At 35.4% G+C, this 20,000-nt stretch overlaps 1 protein-coding gene across 1 annotated transcript in view; it reads right to left on the bottom strand.

Moving 5' to 3' along the window:
* Nucleotides 1–20,000, bottom strand: part of LOC106876117 (uncharacterized) — a 77,042-nt gene that overhangs the window by 17,958 nt on the left and 39,084 nt on the right. The window contains exon 3 of the mRNA XM_052965970.2: nt 413–778. Coding sequence (XP_052821930.1) covers nt 413–778 — 366 coding nt within the window. The remainder of the gene's footprint in view (nt 1–412; nt 779–20,000) is intronic.

A 20,000-nucleotide genomic window follows, 5' to 3' on the forward strand; every position in this document is an offset into this window, starting at 1 on the left:
CAGTATTAAAAAAAAAAACGCATATATACACATACATACATATATATACATATATACGCACACATATATATATGTATATATAAACATATATATATATACATATATATATATATATACATATAAATACATTGTGTACATACATATGCATATATATGTATACGCATGTGTGTGTATACACTTTATGCTAGACAAGAAGAAACGAGATTGCATAATAAAGGAAATAATTTTATTTAACAATAATTTATTGGAAGCAGAAACTCGCACATCGTTTCTCCGAGTTTCTAATTTTGGCCGATTGTTAAACGGTAATATTGAATATGATCCCAATAGACGAGAGATGAATTCCATTTTAGGAAATGACAGTTCAAGAATTTGGTTAGTGTGGACTAATACAGTGGTAGATGTGACTTACCTTTTAGAGTTTTATTCTTTTTTAAAGCACTTGAACCGAAGTAATCTTGTGCTGACATCATAGACTTGGCACAATTTGGACAGGCCAACACCGGATCCTTCTCTAATAGCTGAGCAAAAACCGCAGGTTGATCAGCAAGGACTACATCACCAGCCTTTATATCTTGTCTCGCCACTACGGCACGTCCAAATTCTGTAAAATCTACTTTCACTTTAGAATCTTTCACCAGGGGATGATATAATCGATGGACTCGGATTTTCTGGAAGAGTGTAGCAGCTTCCAGATCTTTTCGCTGACTCATCTGAGTCGCCCTCCGAAGCCACATTTCAGCTGTGACAGGCAGGTCAAGGTCAAAAAGTATCTTTCCTGAAGAATAGGATGCAATTAATTTACAAAATTTAAGCCTCATTACTTCAAAGAATACGTTAACAATATGCATTATTTTAATATCTATATATCACGTTTCTTTGCTCTCATTCTCTCTCCCCCCGCTCTCTCTCATTCTCTCCTCCCCGCTCTCTCTCTCTCTCTCTCTCTCTCTCTCTCTCTCTCTCTCTCTCACTCTCTCTCTCTCTCTCTCTCTCTCTTTCTCTCTCATTCCTATGCAACACCTCATGTCCATGATGACATTGCTACATTTTAGCTGGGAAAGGAGGCACTTCCTCCTGCTTGCATTTTCTAGCGAAGGCGACACGACAATGTCGCCAGTTAGAGACGATGACTCTATGTGGTTCTAACATTCCGTGGGTAATCACCTGTCTGGTCATTTGATTCGCAAAAAATTGTAGCGAACCTTCCTCAAAAACTACCCCCACTACAGTCTACTCTAATGTTTAAACATTAAAATAAATACAGAATATAACATAAAAAAGAAGGGAGGACTATCTTGGCTAGAATTCTGGTGCGAACAATAAATTCTCTAAACAGAAATAATATCTCAACACTTTTAAACACAATCAAGAAAGACAGACGATACATTAACACACGTTATATAAACAATTTTACAAGGTCTTTACACGCACAAATAAAACGAAACAAAAGTATTTACAAATAATCTAGAAAATATTAAGTTTAACTACGAAAATAACTCTCAGAATAATAACAAGAATAGAAAACGGACGTGCTGTCATTTTGCCTTCCGCGTGATAACATTAAAATTAAAGAATTTCTTCACACAAAAATATACTTTGCGAACGTAACAGAAAAATGTTGTGCAACGCCACACTGATGACAAAATAAAACATCATTATGCAACTGGTAGATTTTACTGCCACATATTTCCTAAAACAATGGACATTCATCATTTCAAATTATACTCAAGTCAAATTAGATACACATTTTACAGCAGTGCTAGTCTTATATTGTACATACATACATACATACATACCGTCATACATACATACATACATACATAGTATAGATAGAGAAGAGAAATTGCACAGTTGTGGAAATTAGCTGCCCACCGGATGTTAACATAAAGCTGAAGATCAGTGGAAAAGTGAATACCTATGTTGAACTATTGAGAAATTTGTTCCATATCCCAGGGCCCCAATAATTACAGGTATAAACCTGTAATTATTGGGGCCCTGGGATATGGAACACATTGCCTAAATACCAGTCTTAAGAAATTAGGCTTCTCAAAGCCAGAAAGGAGTAAGCTAATTCGAAAACTACAGATCCAATCCTTCACGGGAACTGTAAAAATATGTAGAATTTCCAGAAGTCTATCATTTAAATATATATGAGCATGTCTAGATATGCAATTATATGCATGAGAGTATACACATAAGACATACAAATCTGCACAAACATACATCCACGTTGACATGCCGCTGATATTTATAGAGTGTTAGACAATTTAGGTATGCAAATTAGGGATTCCTTCATTGAATAATTGCATTTGCTGAGTATGTAAACAGTTTGGCTACTTGTTTCTCGGGACACTGTCAGAATGATGTAGACGCCTCTGATGAAAACACAATAAGGTTCGGAAATCGATTAAGGTTGCTCATCATTTTTTTCAGCCTGCGGAGGAATGGCCAAAATTTGCCCTGTATATAATTGTACCATATGCTACATACATACCTACATACATACATACATACAAATATACCCTGTTGTTGATGTAGAAATTCCAATGAAAGAGCCTTGAACTAGGTTAGAAACCGATTCTTTCTCTATTGGCAAGAAATCTTGAGATAAACGTAATAATGACATACGTACATGCATACATACATATATAACAGCCTAAGATTTGGAAAGCAGTTCCTTCAGCAGCATTCCTTGTCTGATAACCCAAAGAAGCCATACGACTCTACCGCAGTGAGTCACCAGATGAAAGAATGAGCCTATATGAGCAGAAGACCATGCATGGATATGTTAGTAGAAAGCTTCAAGATGATCGTAACATTGATCATCAAAGGAGTGTATCGTGGATCAATAGCCGGTTTACTACTTCTCACTTTAAAGGATATGCGTCTGCAATCCAGGAACAGGAAATATCAACCAAGTACTTGATTCACAAAAGGGACAGAGATGCAGGAAAATGTGACAACCGATGCAGACTTTATGGAGTTAGTCTGAAAATGTCATCACGGTATTATCTATCGATCAGATATGATCTTGTAGCTAGGTCGCTGTATAATGGGATCCGTGGAAAATATTACACCAAGGACAAAGAAATAAGGGCCCACAGTATGGTGGAAGCCATAGTCACTCATAATAAAAAGGATTACCGGTGGAATATCCCAGTGAAATCTTCAATAAAATGTAAACGCAATAGACTTAATATAATGAGTGTGATAGAGAAGAGAACCTATGTGAAGTTGCGGAAATCAGCTGCCCAACGGATGTTAACATAAAGCCATCAAAAATTGCAGTTTATCTATCCAGATTATAAGTTCAAGCTTATATCTGTAATTATCGGGGGTCCTGGGATATGTAACACACAGCCTAAATCCCAATGTTGAGAAATTAGGCTTCTCTAAACCAGAAAGGAGAAAGCTGATTCAAAGACTACAGATCGAATCGATCACTGGAACTACAAACATCTGTAAAACTTTCCAGAAGTTTATCACTTAAGTATATATGAGCATGTCTAAGTATACATCTATATTCATGAGAATATATACATAAAACGAAATATACAAATTTGCACGTATACATACATACAAAATGACCCTGCTGTTGATTTTGAAATTTCAAAGAAGGACCTTTGGATCTAGATTAGAAACCAGCCCTTACTCTCTTGGCACGAAATCTTGAAATAATAATAATACATACATACATACATACAGACAGACAGACAGACAGACATGCATACGTATGTATGTACATATATATATATATATGTATGTACATATATATATGTATGTACATATATATATATGTATGTACATACAGTCGTGGCCAATGATTTTCGCAAACACCGTTTTTTTCGCTATTTCGTATGAAAAATGTAAATGTTAATGATTTAATATTATTTTAACAGATTATCTTTAATCCAATAAGATTTGAAAGAAAAACTGTTGGAAACCAATAGATATTGCAAAATAATCATCAGTTTGCGGAATTGGTTATGTTCCCTACAAGTGGAAATCACATTCCACTTCATGATTTCATGTTGGAATCATATGAACACTAATCAACTAATAATTAGTCATCAGAACACTAAGTAAAGTTATGTATGATGTCATGAGTCTTTTATGATTGATTTTTAATTAATGAATGCTCTTTTTCCTCACAAAAATTTTTCTTTTATTGCAGTCCGTCAATAATTTCTCTCTACCAAAATGGCCTAACAACGCAGGATATTGTTGCTAAAGGCATTGCACCTGAAAGAACTGAGTACAGGATTATAAAAAAAAAACTTTCAAAGAAACAGGATCCATAGCTCTGAAGAAGGCCCCTGGTCGTCAACATCTGTCCTGTGACCCTCAAGACAGGGCTTCAGTGAGAATTTCATTGAGGAATCAAAGTGCCACCAGCAAAGACTTGCTAAAGAGTGGGAATCAGCTTTTGCCAGCATTTCAGCTGGAACTGTTTCACGATGGCTTCTTGACAATGGTCTCGTTTCACGGAATGCTTCAAAGGAACTTTTTTGTCCAAGAAAAACGTGAAAGAAGGCTTGCCTTTTGCAGAAAATATATAAATGGGTCTAGTGAACAATGGAACAAAGTGATTTTTTCTGATGAAGCACCATTTCAATTGTTTGGGACATCTGGAAAAAAGGCTCGTCAGAAGGCAGCAAGTTGAACGCTATGATGAGGCTCGTATCGCGCCCACAGTCAAGCACACAGAAACCATTCCTGTGTGGAGTTGCTTTTCATCGAAGGGCATTGGGTGACTGTCAGTTTTGCCGAAAAACACTTCTATGAATTCCACATGCATGTCTGTGTGTGTGTGTATATATATATATATATATATATATATATATATATATATATATATATATATATATATATATATATGGGTATATGTATGTGTGTGTATACATTTATATGTATATATATACATATTTATACATATACATCATACATATGAATTGCATATACATGCGTATGTGTGTGTGTTGCCAGCTGTAAGTTGTTCTCTTACATTAATCGTTTTGCTTTCTCCCGGTATTTCTGGCTGACATTGTGATCAACGACGATTATTACTGTTCGTCTTGTTTGTAAACGTTAACTATGTGTATTGTGTATTAGCATCGTAAAGAAAGCCAGGATTATACAATGTGCCAAGTTCTACCGCCTACATGTTTAAATATTGTATAGACGTAAACAGATATGATTCCATTAGAACGAAAGATGAAACAAGTGAAATTGTGCGTAGGACGAGAATTACATTGAGTCATTTAATCCATTACTTATGTGAGATAATGTGGGTGGCTTTCAGCTGCTTATTTCACTTGCTAGTAATAGCAGTTGAATGCCCATCACATTATTCTCTTCCACCTTCAAAGTTTCACGTGTGCTAATATGATCTTGGGATCCCTGAAGATGGAAAAAAGATGTGATTGTCACGACTGGATTGTCTTTGATCTTGTCAACTCGATCAAGGTTGAGTTGAAGTTAGTCAACGGAAATGGCATTCCGTCGTTTACGACTATGAGTGTTCCAGTTGATCCGATCAATGAATGACTCTGCTGGTGAGATTAACATGCATGTGGCTGAGCACTCCACAGACGTGCGTACCCTTAACGTAGTTCTCGGGGAGATTCTTGCACATAGAAACCATTACGAAGACGACGACAAACGATAAAGAAGCGTCCCACTGTTAGGAACCACTAATCGATAATATCTAGACATTACTGAGAGATTTTTATGGATTATGTTGATAACAGTAAATATCGTCTTATCAACGTAGAACGATGAAAGCCAGAATTGGCCACGGTTGGAGATTTGAACGCAAACTATTTCTGACAAACTAGTTCAAATAAGTGGAAGCTATTCAGGGATAGGAAGTCAATCAAATAATTCGATTCTAATTTACTTCATTTTATCGATTATGTAAGAATGAATCCCAATGTTGACCTAGGAGCGATTTGAACTCACAACGCAAAAATAGAGGAAAACGAAAATGTCCCCATAGGGAGCACATTGTCATTTAAGCCACCACACATGATACACAGGTGGGTGTATATGATTGACCCTTTATTGTCTGCAATTTGTCTCTTCCCCCACCCCACCCCCATCACTTATAATAGTGACTTTCTCCCGAAGAAAGAAATATTGCTCAATCCAACAGGGAAATAATAAAGTGTTTGAATAAGTTGAGGTTGCTACAAATAACATCCAACTCTCATTCAAGCAATGCTTAACCGTGGGAAACCTTTCATTATAGATCTGCTGGAATAAGGTGACTTTGAGCTAAACCTCACCACCACCGCCACCACCACTACACCGTTACATTCCCATCCCCATCAAACACCACCACCATCAAACCAGCAGCAACCACCAATAATGGGAGTATCTCTTACATACGGTTGTGTATTTAAGCAAATAAATACCGGCATGTTTTTTTCAAACCGCTCTTTGATTACTTTCTCGGAATTTGGCTGTGTTAAAATATAATTAAGAACACCAACATACTCCATACTGAACTGAAATAACCTGGTGGTACCCAATAAAACAACATTATTAAAGACTAACAGCCTCTCTGCATTCCTAAACAGAATAGGTAGAGTTTTCGCAACATTCTATCATGCGTTACCAAAATATAATCTGCTAATTAGAGTTAACAAGACTGTCAGATATACTCGTATTTAGATTATACTCATTTGTACCAAATATAATTATAGAAAAATGTGACTTTATTCGGCAAGTATCTCAGCTAGGATGGCTAAAGAGGCATAAAATGACGACTGCATTAACACCGACATTGAACAATGCTAATAACAGGTAATCAATCAGAATAGTTTTGAGCAAAACATAAATTATGATGTATTGTGACAAATCATCCACGAGAACCTTGCTACATAGCACAGGCATACATGCATACACACGTACATACAGTTATACATGCATGCATACATTTATACATTCATACATACACGCATACACACATTTATACATTCATACATAGAAACATGCATACATACTTACACTTATACATTCATACATACATTCATACATACGTGAATACATACATACTTGCAAATATGCATACATAAATACATACATACATACATACATACATACATACATAAATACATACATACATACATACATACATAAATACATACATACATACATACATACATATATATGTATGACGTTATGGACGAGACTATCGGATGTTGCAATACAACACTGGTCATGATGCGAATGACTCCACCCCGCTGGTCGGGTGAGCGGGCCAACATCACCCCCTTATCGGAAGGCTACTACGTCAGAGGTTGACCCATTCGCAGTTGAGTGGATTGGAGGAAGGTGAAATGAAGTGTTTTACTCAAGAACACAACGCTACACCCGATCTGGAAATTGAACCCATGATCCAGCGATCGTGTGGTCGTGAATGTAATACCCTAAGCCCTAGACCACACGCCTTCATCCATCCATTTTTACATTCCCACGTCAAAATTTGTTCAGGTATAGTGGGTAATATCTGATCATCATTTGCAAAGCTTAGGTAACGCTGGTGAGGCATAAAAAGAAAACAAGAAAGCATCCTAGCGATGGTTCAGCATATTTAGAAAGCATTAGCGAGGAACAGTCTTTTGAAGCCAGCCAAGACCAGCAGACAATCATTTTTACAAATAGAAAATGGGATACGAATTCATTTGGAATGTTTTACTTTGCCTAATTATAAAGTTAGTGAGCCAAGGAGAGTAATACAATATGCCAATGCCATAAATTTAGATTGTTTTGGCAGGTAGTGATGCGTTGAATGACGTAAGCAAAAATAATTTTTGAATGAGTAGAAATTTCGTCTTAGAGAACGAAAACAAAGTAGCCTAATGTTGTCACTGAGAAACTTTCAAGAAATTAAGAATTAATTATATTAAGAAAATAAAAAGAAAGAAAAGCACTGAATTTTTCTCTTTCAAGGAATATCATATCTATGTTGTTCGCAGGATACATTCAGCTATCGAAATGCCGTTAAATCAAAAAAAAAAAAGCGCATTACTACCAACTATATAAATATTGTATGCGTGCGTGTGTGATTGTATGTGCCTGTGTTTGTGTGTATGTGTGTGTGCGTGCGTGTGTGTGTGTGTGTGTGTGTGTGTGTGTGTGTGTGTGTGTTTGCATAATAATGAAGTGAAACAAAGAATAATGAAACTTTGAATACAATTCATACCTACCTATCTATCTACGTTTATATATATATATATAAATATATATAATATATACTTTTATATACTAATATATACTTTTGTTATTTACACCACCTGTCCTCGTCTGTTGTTATTTTTTGTATAATCTCCCATATATATATATATATATATATATATATATATATATATAATAATATTAGGGACAAAATCCAAAATTACAGGTAAAAAACTCAATTAAAATCAATTTATAATAAAAAATTAAAATTAAATTGAGCCTTATAGATAAAGTATATATAAAATATATAGTTTTAGGGAAAATAACCAATTTTCAAGAACTCATCGATGAAAATCCACTATCACATATAGAAAAATTAATAATTAAAAGCACAATAAATGAGTAGAATATAAAGTAAAGTAAATATCATAAGATAAATATAATAAAATCGATTTAAATTTCTTTTCTATTTGAAAATTGGTTATGAAACACGTGTAATCTTTTTATCATATTTATCTTATGATATTTACTTTACTTTATATTATACTCATTTATTGTGCTTTTAATTATTATTTTTTCTATATGTGATAGTGGATTTTCATCGATGAGTTCTTGATAATTGGTTATTTTCCCTAAAACTATATATTATATATATATATATATATATTTATATATAACGTTGACCACTATATATACATATATATATATATATATATATATATATATATATATATATATATATATATATATATATATATCAACATATCAACAAAGCAAAAATTGGAACAAAAACATATCCGACGACAGCAAAACATCCGGACAGTTAGACGATACAAAAAAAGGACAGGGAAAAACAAGGAAGGGGTCATTCGGAGCTTTCTTATTTCTTTATTGTCCTCAAGGGGCTAAACATAGAGGGGACAAACATGGACAGAGAAAGGGATTAAGTCGATTACATCGAACCAGTGTGTAACTGGTACTTAATTTTTCGACCCCGAAAGGATGAAAGGCAAAGTCGACTTTGACGGAATTTGAACTCAGAACGTAACGGCAGACGAAATACTACTAAGCATTTCGCCCGGCGTGCTAACGGTTCTGCCAGCTGGCGACCTTCATTCGGAGCTTTGTATTGTCAGTTGCGTTCCAGATCGTCGATGCAGTATCGGCCGGTTACATTCGAGACTCCTGCAATCTGGCCGGCCCCAGGAAAATCTAAGCTAAGAGCACTAGATTCTTTGGAAGAAAGCAAGTGAATGTATACGAAAACAAGGACGAAAAAAACGGAGAAATGGTACACGGAGCCCAAATACAAAGATGTAGTTTCAAGTCATACTTCCACACAGTTTCCGTCTGCCATATTCACTCACAAGGCTTTTGCCTAACAACAGAAGGTGACACTTGCCCAAGGTGTCGCGCATTTGAACGGCATCTGAAATTATGTGTTGTGGAGCGAACTTCGTAACCACATTGTTATTTTAGAGAAATACACAAACATCACAACATCACATCTTCACACGTCGCTAAAAATAAAAGAATAAAACTGAAGAAATAAATGGAAGAACAAGTAGAAGGGAAGAATAGAGAGCAACTCGAGTCAGGTGCTGTTAATTAAGAAAACAGTAAGTTCTGTACATCAGTAGCCGAGCATCATCATCTCTATCATCTGGCATTGATGTAATCGGAGAATCTGCCAGCTAGCAAGCAGCCATGCAATCGCTAATGATCACTGAGTGTGTGGTGGATTACCAGTAGGCGGCTCTCCTTAGCTGATGCCGCTGGTGCGGCTCCTGCTGTTGCTACCCTATCATTATTATTATTATTATTATTATTATTATTATTATTATTATTATTATTATTATTATTATTATTATCATTATTATTATTATTATTATTATTATTATTATTATTATTATTATTATTATTATTATTATTATTATCATCATCATCATCATCATTATCATCAGTAGTAGTAGTAGTAGTAGTTTAACCGAATGGTTAACCCTAAATAAGCAAACCCATGATCAAAGCCATACCAGCCGTGACCATGCTGTTTAGTTTTTGCAGTATCTAGTGGTACATCCTCTATTACGCACTACTCCATTTTAAAGATGGTACCGTATGATTTGAGAGGGAATTTGGCTACTATTTCTAGCAGCTCTTTTCTTCATTACTGTTTTTATTATTTTTGCTAGTAACGAGCAGCATACATAGGCGTGTTAAGTTACGGGATTCAGTCTTACGTGCATCGATTGTCTGGATTTTATAAGGAGAGGGTCGGCTGGACACGTGACAAGAAAGAAAGAAAGAAGGCTGAAGTTTTAATAGGAGAGACGGCGAGAGAAGAATGAGAGAAGATATCCTTGGCACGAGACTCCCCTTAACCTCAAACAGATGTGCGTACTTTAACACACACTTACATATATATATATATATATATATATATATATATATATATGTGTGTGTGTGTGTGTGTGTGTGTGTGTGTGTGTGTGTGTGTGTGTGTGTGTGTGTGTGTGAGTAAGTGTATATGTGTTTAAATATGCGTTTACGCATACACACACATACACACACTCATAGATATATGTATGCGTGTATGTCTGTGTGGAAACATACATACTTACATATATGTATGTATGTATGTATGTATGTATGTATGTATGTATGTATGTATGTATGTATGTGATGAACTGTCTCGTCGAGGATGTAGTATGAGCATTCAGCTTTTGCCGAACGACCTGCACAAAAATGTCTTCTTTATAGTGATCAAATGCATATGTTGCACACTAGCTCTCTCTCTCTCTCTCTCTCTCTCTCTCTCTCTCTCTCTCTCTCTCTCTCTCTCCATGAAATCGACGTTGGCTGAACACATGCACCGTCTATCACGTGTTAGGCGTCGAAGTGATCGCAGAGTAACGCGAAACGAATTGTTTTCCTTAAGAACACAATGCACCACGCGGTCTAGGAACTGAAATCACGATCTAGCGATCGTGAGTGCAACACCCTAACCACTAGGCTGTGAGCCCAATCCAATAAGTATATTAATCAAAGTGTACAGTATTATATATCCATTTCAGTCGATCTTACCAATTGGTTTCGCATTAGGGATCCGATGGAGTGTTAAGTAAAAGCCCGGTTATGTAACCCTGCGCTCTTCAGATATGACAGTTATGGAATATAGCGACTGCTCTCTATTGTTGGAGGTAAAAAGTCACATCCGGTGTGTAGTTTCTGGGGAAAAGACGACGAAGCGAACTGAGCAGGTGTTGAGAGTTATGTCCCTTGGCCCCAAACACTTCCTTTGTGGATGTTGTAAGGCGACAAGAACTTTCTGGAAAAATGTTTATGGGAGATGTGCGCGTGTTTTAGAGTTGGTGTTCTTGTAGAAATGGGATGTTTGCAGTGGTACTAAATGTGTAGCATTTTCGGGTTCAGGGCGTCGGTACCCAAACGCCGCATAAACATCTGTGTTTTCATTTGTATGTTTTTTGTTTATGCTTTGGTTAAATACTTTGGTTAAATTCTTGGGAGGCATTTATGTCGGTACGGAGTGTGTGTCGGGATGCTATATGTGTGGCGACTTATTCTCAGTGGCAGAAAAGAGTTTGTTGTGTTGATGACTGCCGTGTTAGGGCGCGTGTGTGTCTGTGAGTGCGTTTGTGTATGTTTTGGTCTGTATGTTTTGGTCAAGCGCTTTGCCGGATACTGGTGTGGCAGGGACGAAGTTAGGGCGTCTGGAAGTTACAGACACGACGGGACACGTAGGTATGATAGGATTTACTTCCTTTCATGTGGGCAAGGATTAAAAATTTCACTTCTTCTGTTCAGATAGATGCCTGGATGCTCAGAGTTCTTTAATATGACACTTTTCTTAGTCAGGCACAATTTTCACTCCCTTTTGCTATTGAAGTAAGCTTTATATTTCTCTAAAATCCTCCACTTTATGTTTGTTGCATTTCATGAAGCTTTCTTTCATCGGCTATACACATTTGGCCAAGTTTATGAAATTTTAGTCTGTTCCGAATGTTGAAGGCGGATTTGTGGTTGTTATATCGAGTCCAGAAGGGACCTTCAGTTGCTCCCACAGACTTTCGCACGTTTGGTTGCCCATTTGGTCTTATTTCTGTTATCTGCCTCTTATACGAGGGTGTCCGTGTTACAGTGGCCGTTCAGTGAACATGTTGTATAACCCCTACACGAACATCCTGGCTCTGTCTCAGGTGTGGGCCTACGCACTAATATATTTCTTACACTGATTTGACAGCTAAACGAAACCTTTCGACTGTGCCTATTATATATATTACTGGATGTGTTTATACTAGGGAAGTGCTTGCCTATAAAGTTAGGGAAAATCTTCCCAAAGCTGGTTTTAATACTTAAGAAGGGCAATGAAAACCACGGGACTTTCCGGTGTGATTACTCTTGGACGGGTTAGAGGTTAGTGTATAACTAATCCTTTCCTTATAACCGATTGCACTCAGTGATTCATTGTAGTATGGGGTGGCGTCGTCTAAAAATCCTTCATTTGAAGATAGGTTGGAGATTCTTCAGCAGGTTCTTGAATACAATGGCTGCATGACAGGAGTCCGCGCTAATATATTATAGCCTCTCATTTGGCTATCAAAAGGGTCTATAGTTACCGGAATCGAAGTCCAAAGTCACGTCAAGGAAATCCAACGTTTTCAGGTTGGTTTCTTTTGTGACCAAACGAATTACTGGTGCCGGTGAGTTCCTTTCGAAGCTTATCTCGTGGTCGTTTGCCCCTCTCGATATTGCCAGAGCGTTGTCCCTGTGGAGGCCAAAGTGAGTGAAAGGGAAGTTCTTTTAAATAAACCTAGGACGAAAAGATCCAACGAGGTCACAAACGTCAGCAGCGTGGGTGATTTCTTCAGTGCTTAGGTTTGTGTGTGTGTGTGTGCGTGTGCATATGTGTCTGCCTGTGTTTGTGTGTATGTGTATGTGTGTGTGTGTGTGAGTGTTTTCTAAAATCTATGTGTAAACCGGAAAATGAAGTTACCGGAAATTCACAAAGACGACATTTATATGTTTAAATATAAAGATAAATATAGATGCGTCTATTCATATACATGTATACGAAAATATATGTAGATATAAATGTATATATGTATGTATATATTTATATATTTATATATATGTATACATATATATATATATATATATATATATATGTGTGTGTGTGTGTGTGTGTGTGTGTGTGTGTGTGTGTGTGTGTGTAAGTCTGCATATATATATAATATATTTACATACACACACGCATATACGTATATACACACACATATATATATATATATATATATACACACACATATATATATATATATATATATATATATATATATATATATATATATGTACGTATGTATGTATGTATGTATATATGTATGTATATCACACACAGGCTTACGTTTGCGTGCACGTGGGCACAGGTATGTATATATACACATGTCTGAATGTATACATTTCGCGTACATAGCCATAAATATTAACACGCAGACTTGTATAGTTTTCTATATACTTCTTAAAAACTAATTTATTTACATTCTCGGTTTTGAGTTTCATGTTAACAAAAACTGTACATAAAGCGCTGATAAAACATATTTACGAACTAATTGTGCATTATAAAGATGCTTATTTCTGCATAATTTAAAATGTACGTCAAAAGTAATGGGCGCTTTCGTTTTATTTACTACTTCCAGCGCGAGATCTGCGACCATGCTGGGGCACATCTGTTAGCTTTCTGAGACTTTTACTATTTGAATCCTCCTCTTATGTGGTATTTAGTGAATGAAGGAGTTCGAAGGTGTTATCTTCATCTTGTGTTGCTTGTCGCGTGGTAGGTTCGTACGGAAGCATTGACAGAAGGAGATCCAGTTTTCTTTTGAGACATCTACATCCACCGCATGTAGATTTCTCCGGCTTTTTCGGAGGGTACTGAAGTGTTGTGGATCCTTGAAATACAAGCTGTGGTAGTATCTGGTATCCTGATGGAGATGACCGGACTTTTGGCACTATGCAGTATCTTGTATCATTTCTCTTTATATTCTACTTGTCTCAGTCAACAACAGCGGAGGTTATTTCTCCGCGGTTGAATAAGTAATCAATCGAATTAGTGATCTTAGTGCTATGATCGGCTCATGATCTTCAGGGTTCAATTGGTAGGCTACGAGGGGTCAAGTTGCCTCCTTGAGCAACACGCTTCATTTCATCTGGTTGCTGTCTTTTCGGTTTTAAATGTAGACCGAATGGGTGTTGTTTCTTCCCTATCACCAGCGATCACATCTTGCGGCACACTAATGCAGTTAGGAAATCATCGTGCTTGGTAACAAGTCATGGTCCGTTTAGACGTGTTTGTGAACCAACCTCCATGTTCATACACATTTGCAAACAGATATCAAGACTCATTTGTGTGTTGAACTGCCGAAGAATTCAACTAAAACGACACCGAGATTACTTCGAAAGGAATTCCCATGAAATAATTTGTCAATCTGTCCAAGATTTCTAAGCATTGGATTAATGGAATTTCTTGCAACAACCGTGTAATACCAAAATATGAAACAATATTGCAACAAATATTATCGTTGTTGCTGTTGTTGTTCTTGATGATGATGATGATGATGATGATGATGATGATGATGAGGATGAGGATGAGGATGAGGATGATGATGATGATGATGATGATGATGATGTTTTGCTGTTGATGCTGTCATAATTACTAATGTTATTGTTGTTGTTATTGCTTTTCCCAACTCTATTCTTGTTCTTGTTGTTGAGTCAGTCACATAAATCTAGTCTAACCGAGACTATCCAATTTTTCTTTTTTTATTTTTCAGAGAAACAGGACTCAATTATGATATATGTCCTTCATTTTAAAGAAGTATTGTGAGATTTGGGAGATTACATGTCTATTTCTAACTGGTCTATCGATCATATAGAGGCACCTGCATTGGTTCATTCCATAAGTTATTTAGCACCGAAGTAGAGTCCAAGACAGTGTCCCGCACCCAGGCTTCCTATGACCCTTCGTATCCAACTTAGATTTTGCTGTTATAATTTGTGCTATAAATTAGTTTTACTTCTACACTACACAAAATATTTCAGCAATTTTTAATACAATTTATTATAATATTTAATTATAAAAATATAACATGATTCTTTAACCGAATTAATAAGGGAGTCTTGTAGAGTAAAATAGGAATCAAAGACCGTCTACAAGCAAAACAGGGTTGAGAAACATTGATTTAACAGAAATCTAAAGGCCTTATGTTACAAAAGCTGAGTAGGAATTATTTTCTACCCTAGGCACATAATTTTGGGGGAAGGGACCAGTCGATTGGATCGACTCTAGTACGCAACTAGTTCTTAATTGATCGACCCCGAAAGAGTAAAAGGCAAGGTCGACCTCGGTGGAATTTGAAATCAGAACGTAAAGACAGACGAAATACCGCTGAGCATTTCGCCCGGCGTTCTAACGTTTCTTATTTCTTTATTACTCACAAGGAGCTAAACATAGAGGGGACAAACAAAGACAGACAAAGGGATTAAGTCCATTACATTGACCCCAGTGCGTAACTGGTACTTCATTTATCGACCCCGAAAGGAGGAAAGGCAAAGTCGACCTCGGCGGAATTTGAACTCAGAACGTAACGGCAGACGAAATACCGTTAAACGTTTCTGCCAGCTCGCCGCTTTCAAAACAAGCTCAGTCGAAATTGTCTAAGCAAAGTACATGTAGCATTGTGTCTCAACAGGATAATGTTACGTCGAATGAGAGAGGTGGGACGGGGCGATAAGATGGTATCTCTCAGAACTGATTCCTGGGCCAGTAAAGTATAGTAAAGTGTAGCCGAACACTTTACGTTTACGCGTCTATTTTGAGAATTACTGCCAAAGTTACAACGAACATTCTTGCCGGAAAAAAATTCATCTGTGCCAAACTAGTGTAATTGGAAACAAAACATACCCTTGTTTTTTTCTTCAGTTTATGAGACATCATCATTATTATTATTATTATCATTATTATTATTATTATTATTATTATTATTATTATTATTATTATTATACCGGGTGAAATACTTAGCGCTATCTTGTCTTTCTTTACGTTCTGAGTTCAAATTCCGCCGAAGTTGACTTTGCTTTTCATCTAGGGTCGATAAATTAAGTACCAGTTGATTTCAGGAATCGATCTAATCGACTGGTCCCCTTCCCAAAAATTTCAGGCCTTGTGCCTAGAGTATAAAAGATTATTATTATTATTATTATTATTATTATTATTATTATTATTATTATTATTATTATTATTATTATTATTATTCAGTAGTTTTTTTTTTATAACGTGTTTTCACTTCATTACAGAGCCTTGGGTATGTGCTGTGGTTTGCTGTGATGCACTTATGGTTACTGTATTGAAAGTATTTTGCGTAAGATTATTATTATTATTATTATTATTATTATTATTATTATTATTATTATTATTATTATTATTATTATTCAGTAGTTTTCTTTTTATAACGTGCTTTCACTTCATTACAGAGCCTTGGGTATGTGCTGTGGTTTGCTGTGATGCACTTATGGTTACTGTATTGAAAGTATTTTGCGTAAGATTATTATTATTATTATTATTATTATTATTATTATTATTATTATTATTGTTCAGTACTTTTATTTTTATAACGTGCTTTCACTTCACTACCGAGCGCAGCTCTGTGCGCCTTGGGTATGTGCTGTGGTTTGTTGTGATGCTCTTATGGTTACTGTATTGAAAGTGTTTTGCGTAGGATGTGTGCAGTGCCCAGTAGTGCAATTTTCTGTATGTTATATATATTTGTAAGTCCTGGTGTTTTTGTTATGTATTTGTCTGAATATCTTTTTATTATACCTAAGGCACCTACTATGATAGGAATTGTTTCTGTTTTTAGATTCCACATTCAAGTTACCTCTATTTCCAGGTCTTTGTCTTTTGAAAGTTTTTCCTTTTTTGTGTGCCTTGGGTATGTGATATGGTTTGCTGTGATGCTCTTATGGTTACTGTATTGAAAGTGTTTTGCGTAGGATGTGTGCAGTGCCCAGTAGTGCAATTTTCTGTATGTTATATATATTTTTAAGTCCTGGTGTTTTTGTTATGTATTTGTCTGAATATTTTTTTTTTATCATACCTAATGCGCCTACTATGATAGGAATTGTTTCTGTTTTTAGATTCCACATTCGAGTTACCTCTATTTCCAGATCTTTGTATTTTGAAAGTTTCTCCATTTCTTTTAGAGAAAGGTTGTTATCTGTAGGTATTGATACATCAATTAGAAAGCATTTTTTTCTTCATGATCTCTGACAACTATATCTGGCCTTTTGGCATTAATTTCTCTGTGTGTATTGGCATATCCCATAGTATGGTTGCTTTCTCGATTTCTGTGACCTTTTCTGGCGTGTGCTTATACAATCTTTTTTCTGTTGTCATTCCATAGTGTTGGCATAGCTTCCAGTGTATGTAAGTCCCAACTCTGTCGTGTCCGTGGATATATTCCTTCTTAGCCAGGACTGGGCAGCCAGAGACAATTTGAGATTTGTGAAAGTGTCTTCTACTATAGCCTCAGGTCGACCAATGCCATGTGAGTGGATTTGATAGACGGAAATGTATATCAATGCTTATCGTATATCTTTAACGTGAAACGATTGCTTTCAATTGTCTTTTAATTAAACTTTATTAAATAATATGAATGGTGGGAGAGGGGATGGCAGATGTGGTGAGGTGAAGACGTTCGTTTCGAGATTGCGTGTCTCCAGGTTTGGTGATAGTGGGAGGGACTTAGTGCAGACTAGCTTTATTGTTGCCTTACCTCACTTCTTCATCGTACGCACACACAAACACACACGTTTATGTATGTGTATATATATATATATATATATATATATATATATATATATATAATCTATATAAGGGCATTATTATAAAATAAAGCCTCACGCTTAGAGGGGCTTAATAAGTCAAAATTACCAAAATAAGCACATGTTTACCGATCGCGGGGAATGCAACCTTCAAAGCTAACCTCCTAAAAAAGTTTTTAGGAGGTTAGCTTTGAAGGTTGGCTTTGAAGGTTAGCTTTGAAGGTTGCATTCCCCGCGATCGGTAAACATGTGCTTATTTTGGTAATTTTGACTTATCAAGTCCCTCTAAGCGTGAGGCTTTATTTTATAATAATGCCCTTATATAGATTATATTATATATATTTATGGGGAGAAAATGATGGGTTTTTTTTTTCCTTATGAGGTTTTTTTCACGCTGACTACTTGATAAATTCTTTAAAAGATTTTATCCTTATATTATATATATATATATATATATATATATATATATATATATATATATTAAAGATACTAAAACATAAAAGACATATATATTTATTATTCTTAAGCAAGAATAGTATTGATAGTGACTTCAAAGTTTCAGCCAGATAAGCCATTCTTGGACTGCCTTAACTGGCCGAAATTTCGAAACCACTGTCAGTAATATCCTTGCTTCAGAATGATAAACTTGTACTCTACAGCAGTATAGAGTATTTTATCAGATTAATGCAAGGTTGATTCTATTATAACTGAACATCAAAACAAACATTAACATTATATATATATATATATATATATATATATATATATATATATATATATATATGAATGCATGTATGTATGTATGTATATGTGTGTGTATGTATATATCTGTATGTATACGCATGTATGTATGTATATATATAAATATATATATATATATATATATATATATATATATATATATATATATATATATATATATATATATATATATATATACATACATACATATACATATAATCTATATATATATATAAATGAGAATGTGTGTCTGTCTGTCTATCTGTCTGTGTGAATCCCTAAAGCTCGAGAACTACGCAACCAATTTCATTCAAATTTTACGCATGCCTTACTTAGGGTTCCAATCACATTTCGATACTGTAATGACAGATACTTTCAGAGAGAGAGAGAAAGAGAGAAAGAGAGAGAGAAAGAGAGAAATAGAGAGAGAAAGAGAGAAAGAGAGAGAGAAAGAGAGAAAGAGAGAGAGAAAGAGAGAAAGAGAGAGAGAGAGATGTATATGTATACATATAGATGTATATGTACACGTTATTCCACTAACTGAAACAATCACATTTCGATAATGTAATGATAGATACTTTCAGAGAGAGAGAAATAGATAAAGAGTCAAAGAGAGAGAGAGAGAGAGAGAGAGAGAGAGAGAGAGAGAGAGTGAGAGAGAGAGATGTATATGTTTATATATACATGTATATGTACACGTATATGCATAGATATATATATATATAGATCTATATGCATACATGTATATGCATACATATGTGTAGATGTATATGTATATATATATATAGATGTATGGATTTTTGGTGTCGCATGGCCAAAGATTACCGTGAATTTTTTTCGAGACATTTTCAAATTTATCAGAATATCGGACTGATGATTTGGAATAGGGAAATTTTCATTCCCTTAACCATGAAACGATCGTATCCGATTAACTAAAGACTTGTTTTGTTTATGCTTTCCCCTCCGGTTTTTTGTTCTATGTGTGCCATAAATATCGCCATCCATTTAGAGAAAAATTTGTAGTTTAGAATCAGTTGTTCTTTGACTGCTATTTCTAAATTTTCAGTATGTTGGAGAAGCAACTCAATGCTAATCCCTGTATATTTATAGATGTACATGTAATATGTACACATATATACATATATATACATGCATACAGATATCTATACATATATACA

This window comes from Octopus bimaculoides, chromosome 3 (assembly GCF_046866305.1).
Source record: "Octopus bimaculoides isolate indiv1 chromosome 3, ASM4686630v1, whole genome shotgun sequence".
Classification (NCBI taxonomy): Eukaryota; Metazoa; Mollusca; class Cephalopoda; order Octopoda; family Octopodidae; genus Octopus; species Octopus bimaculoides.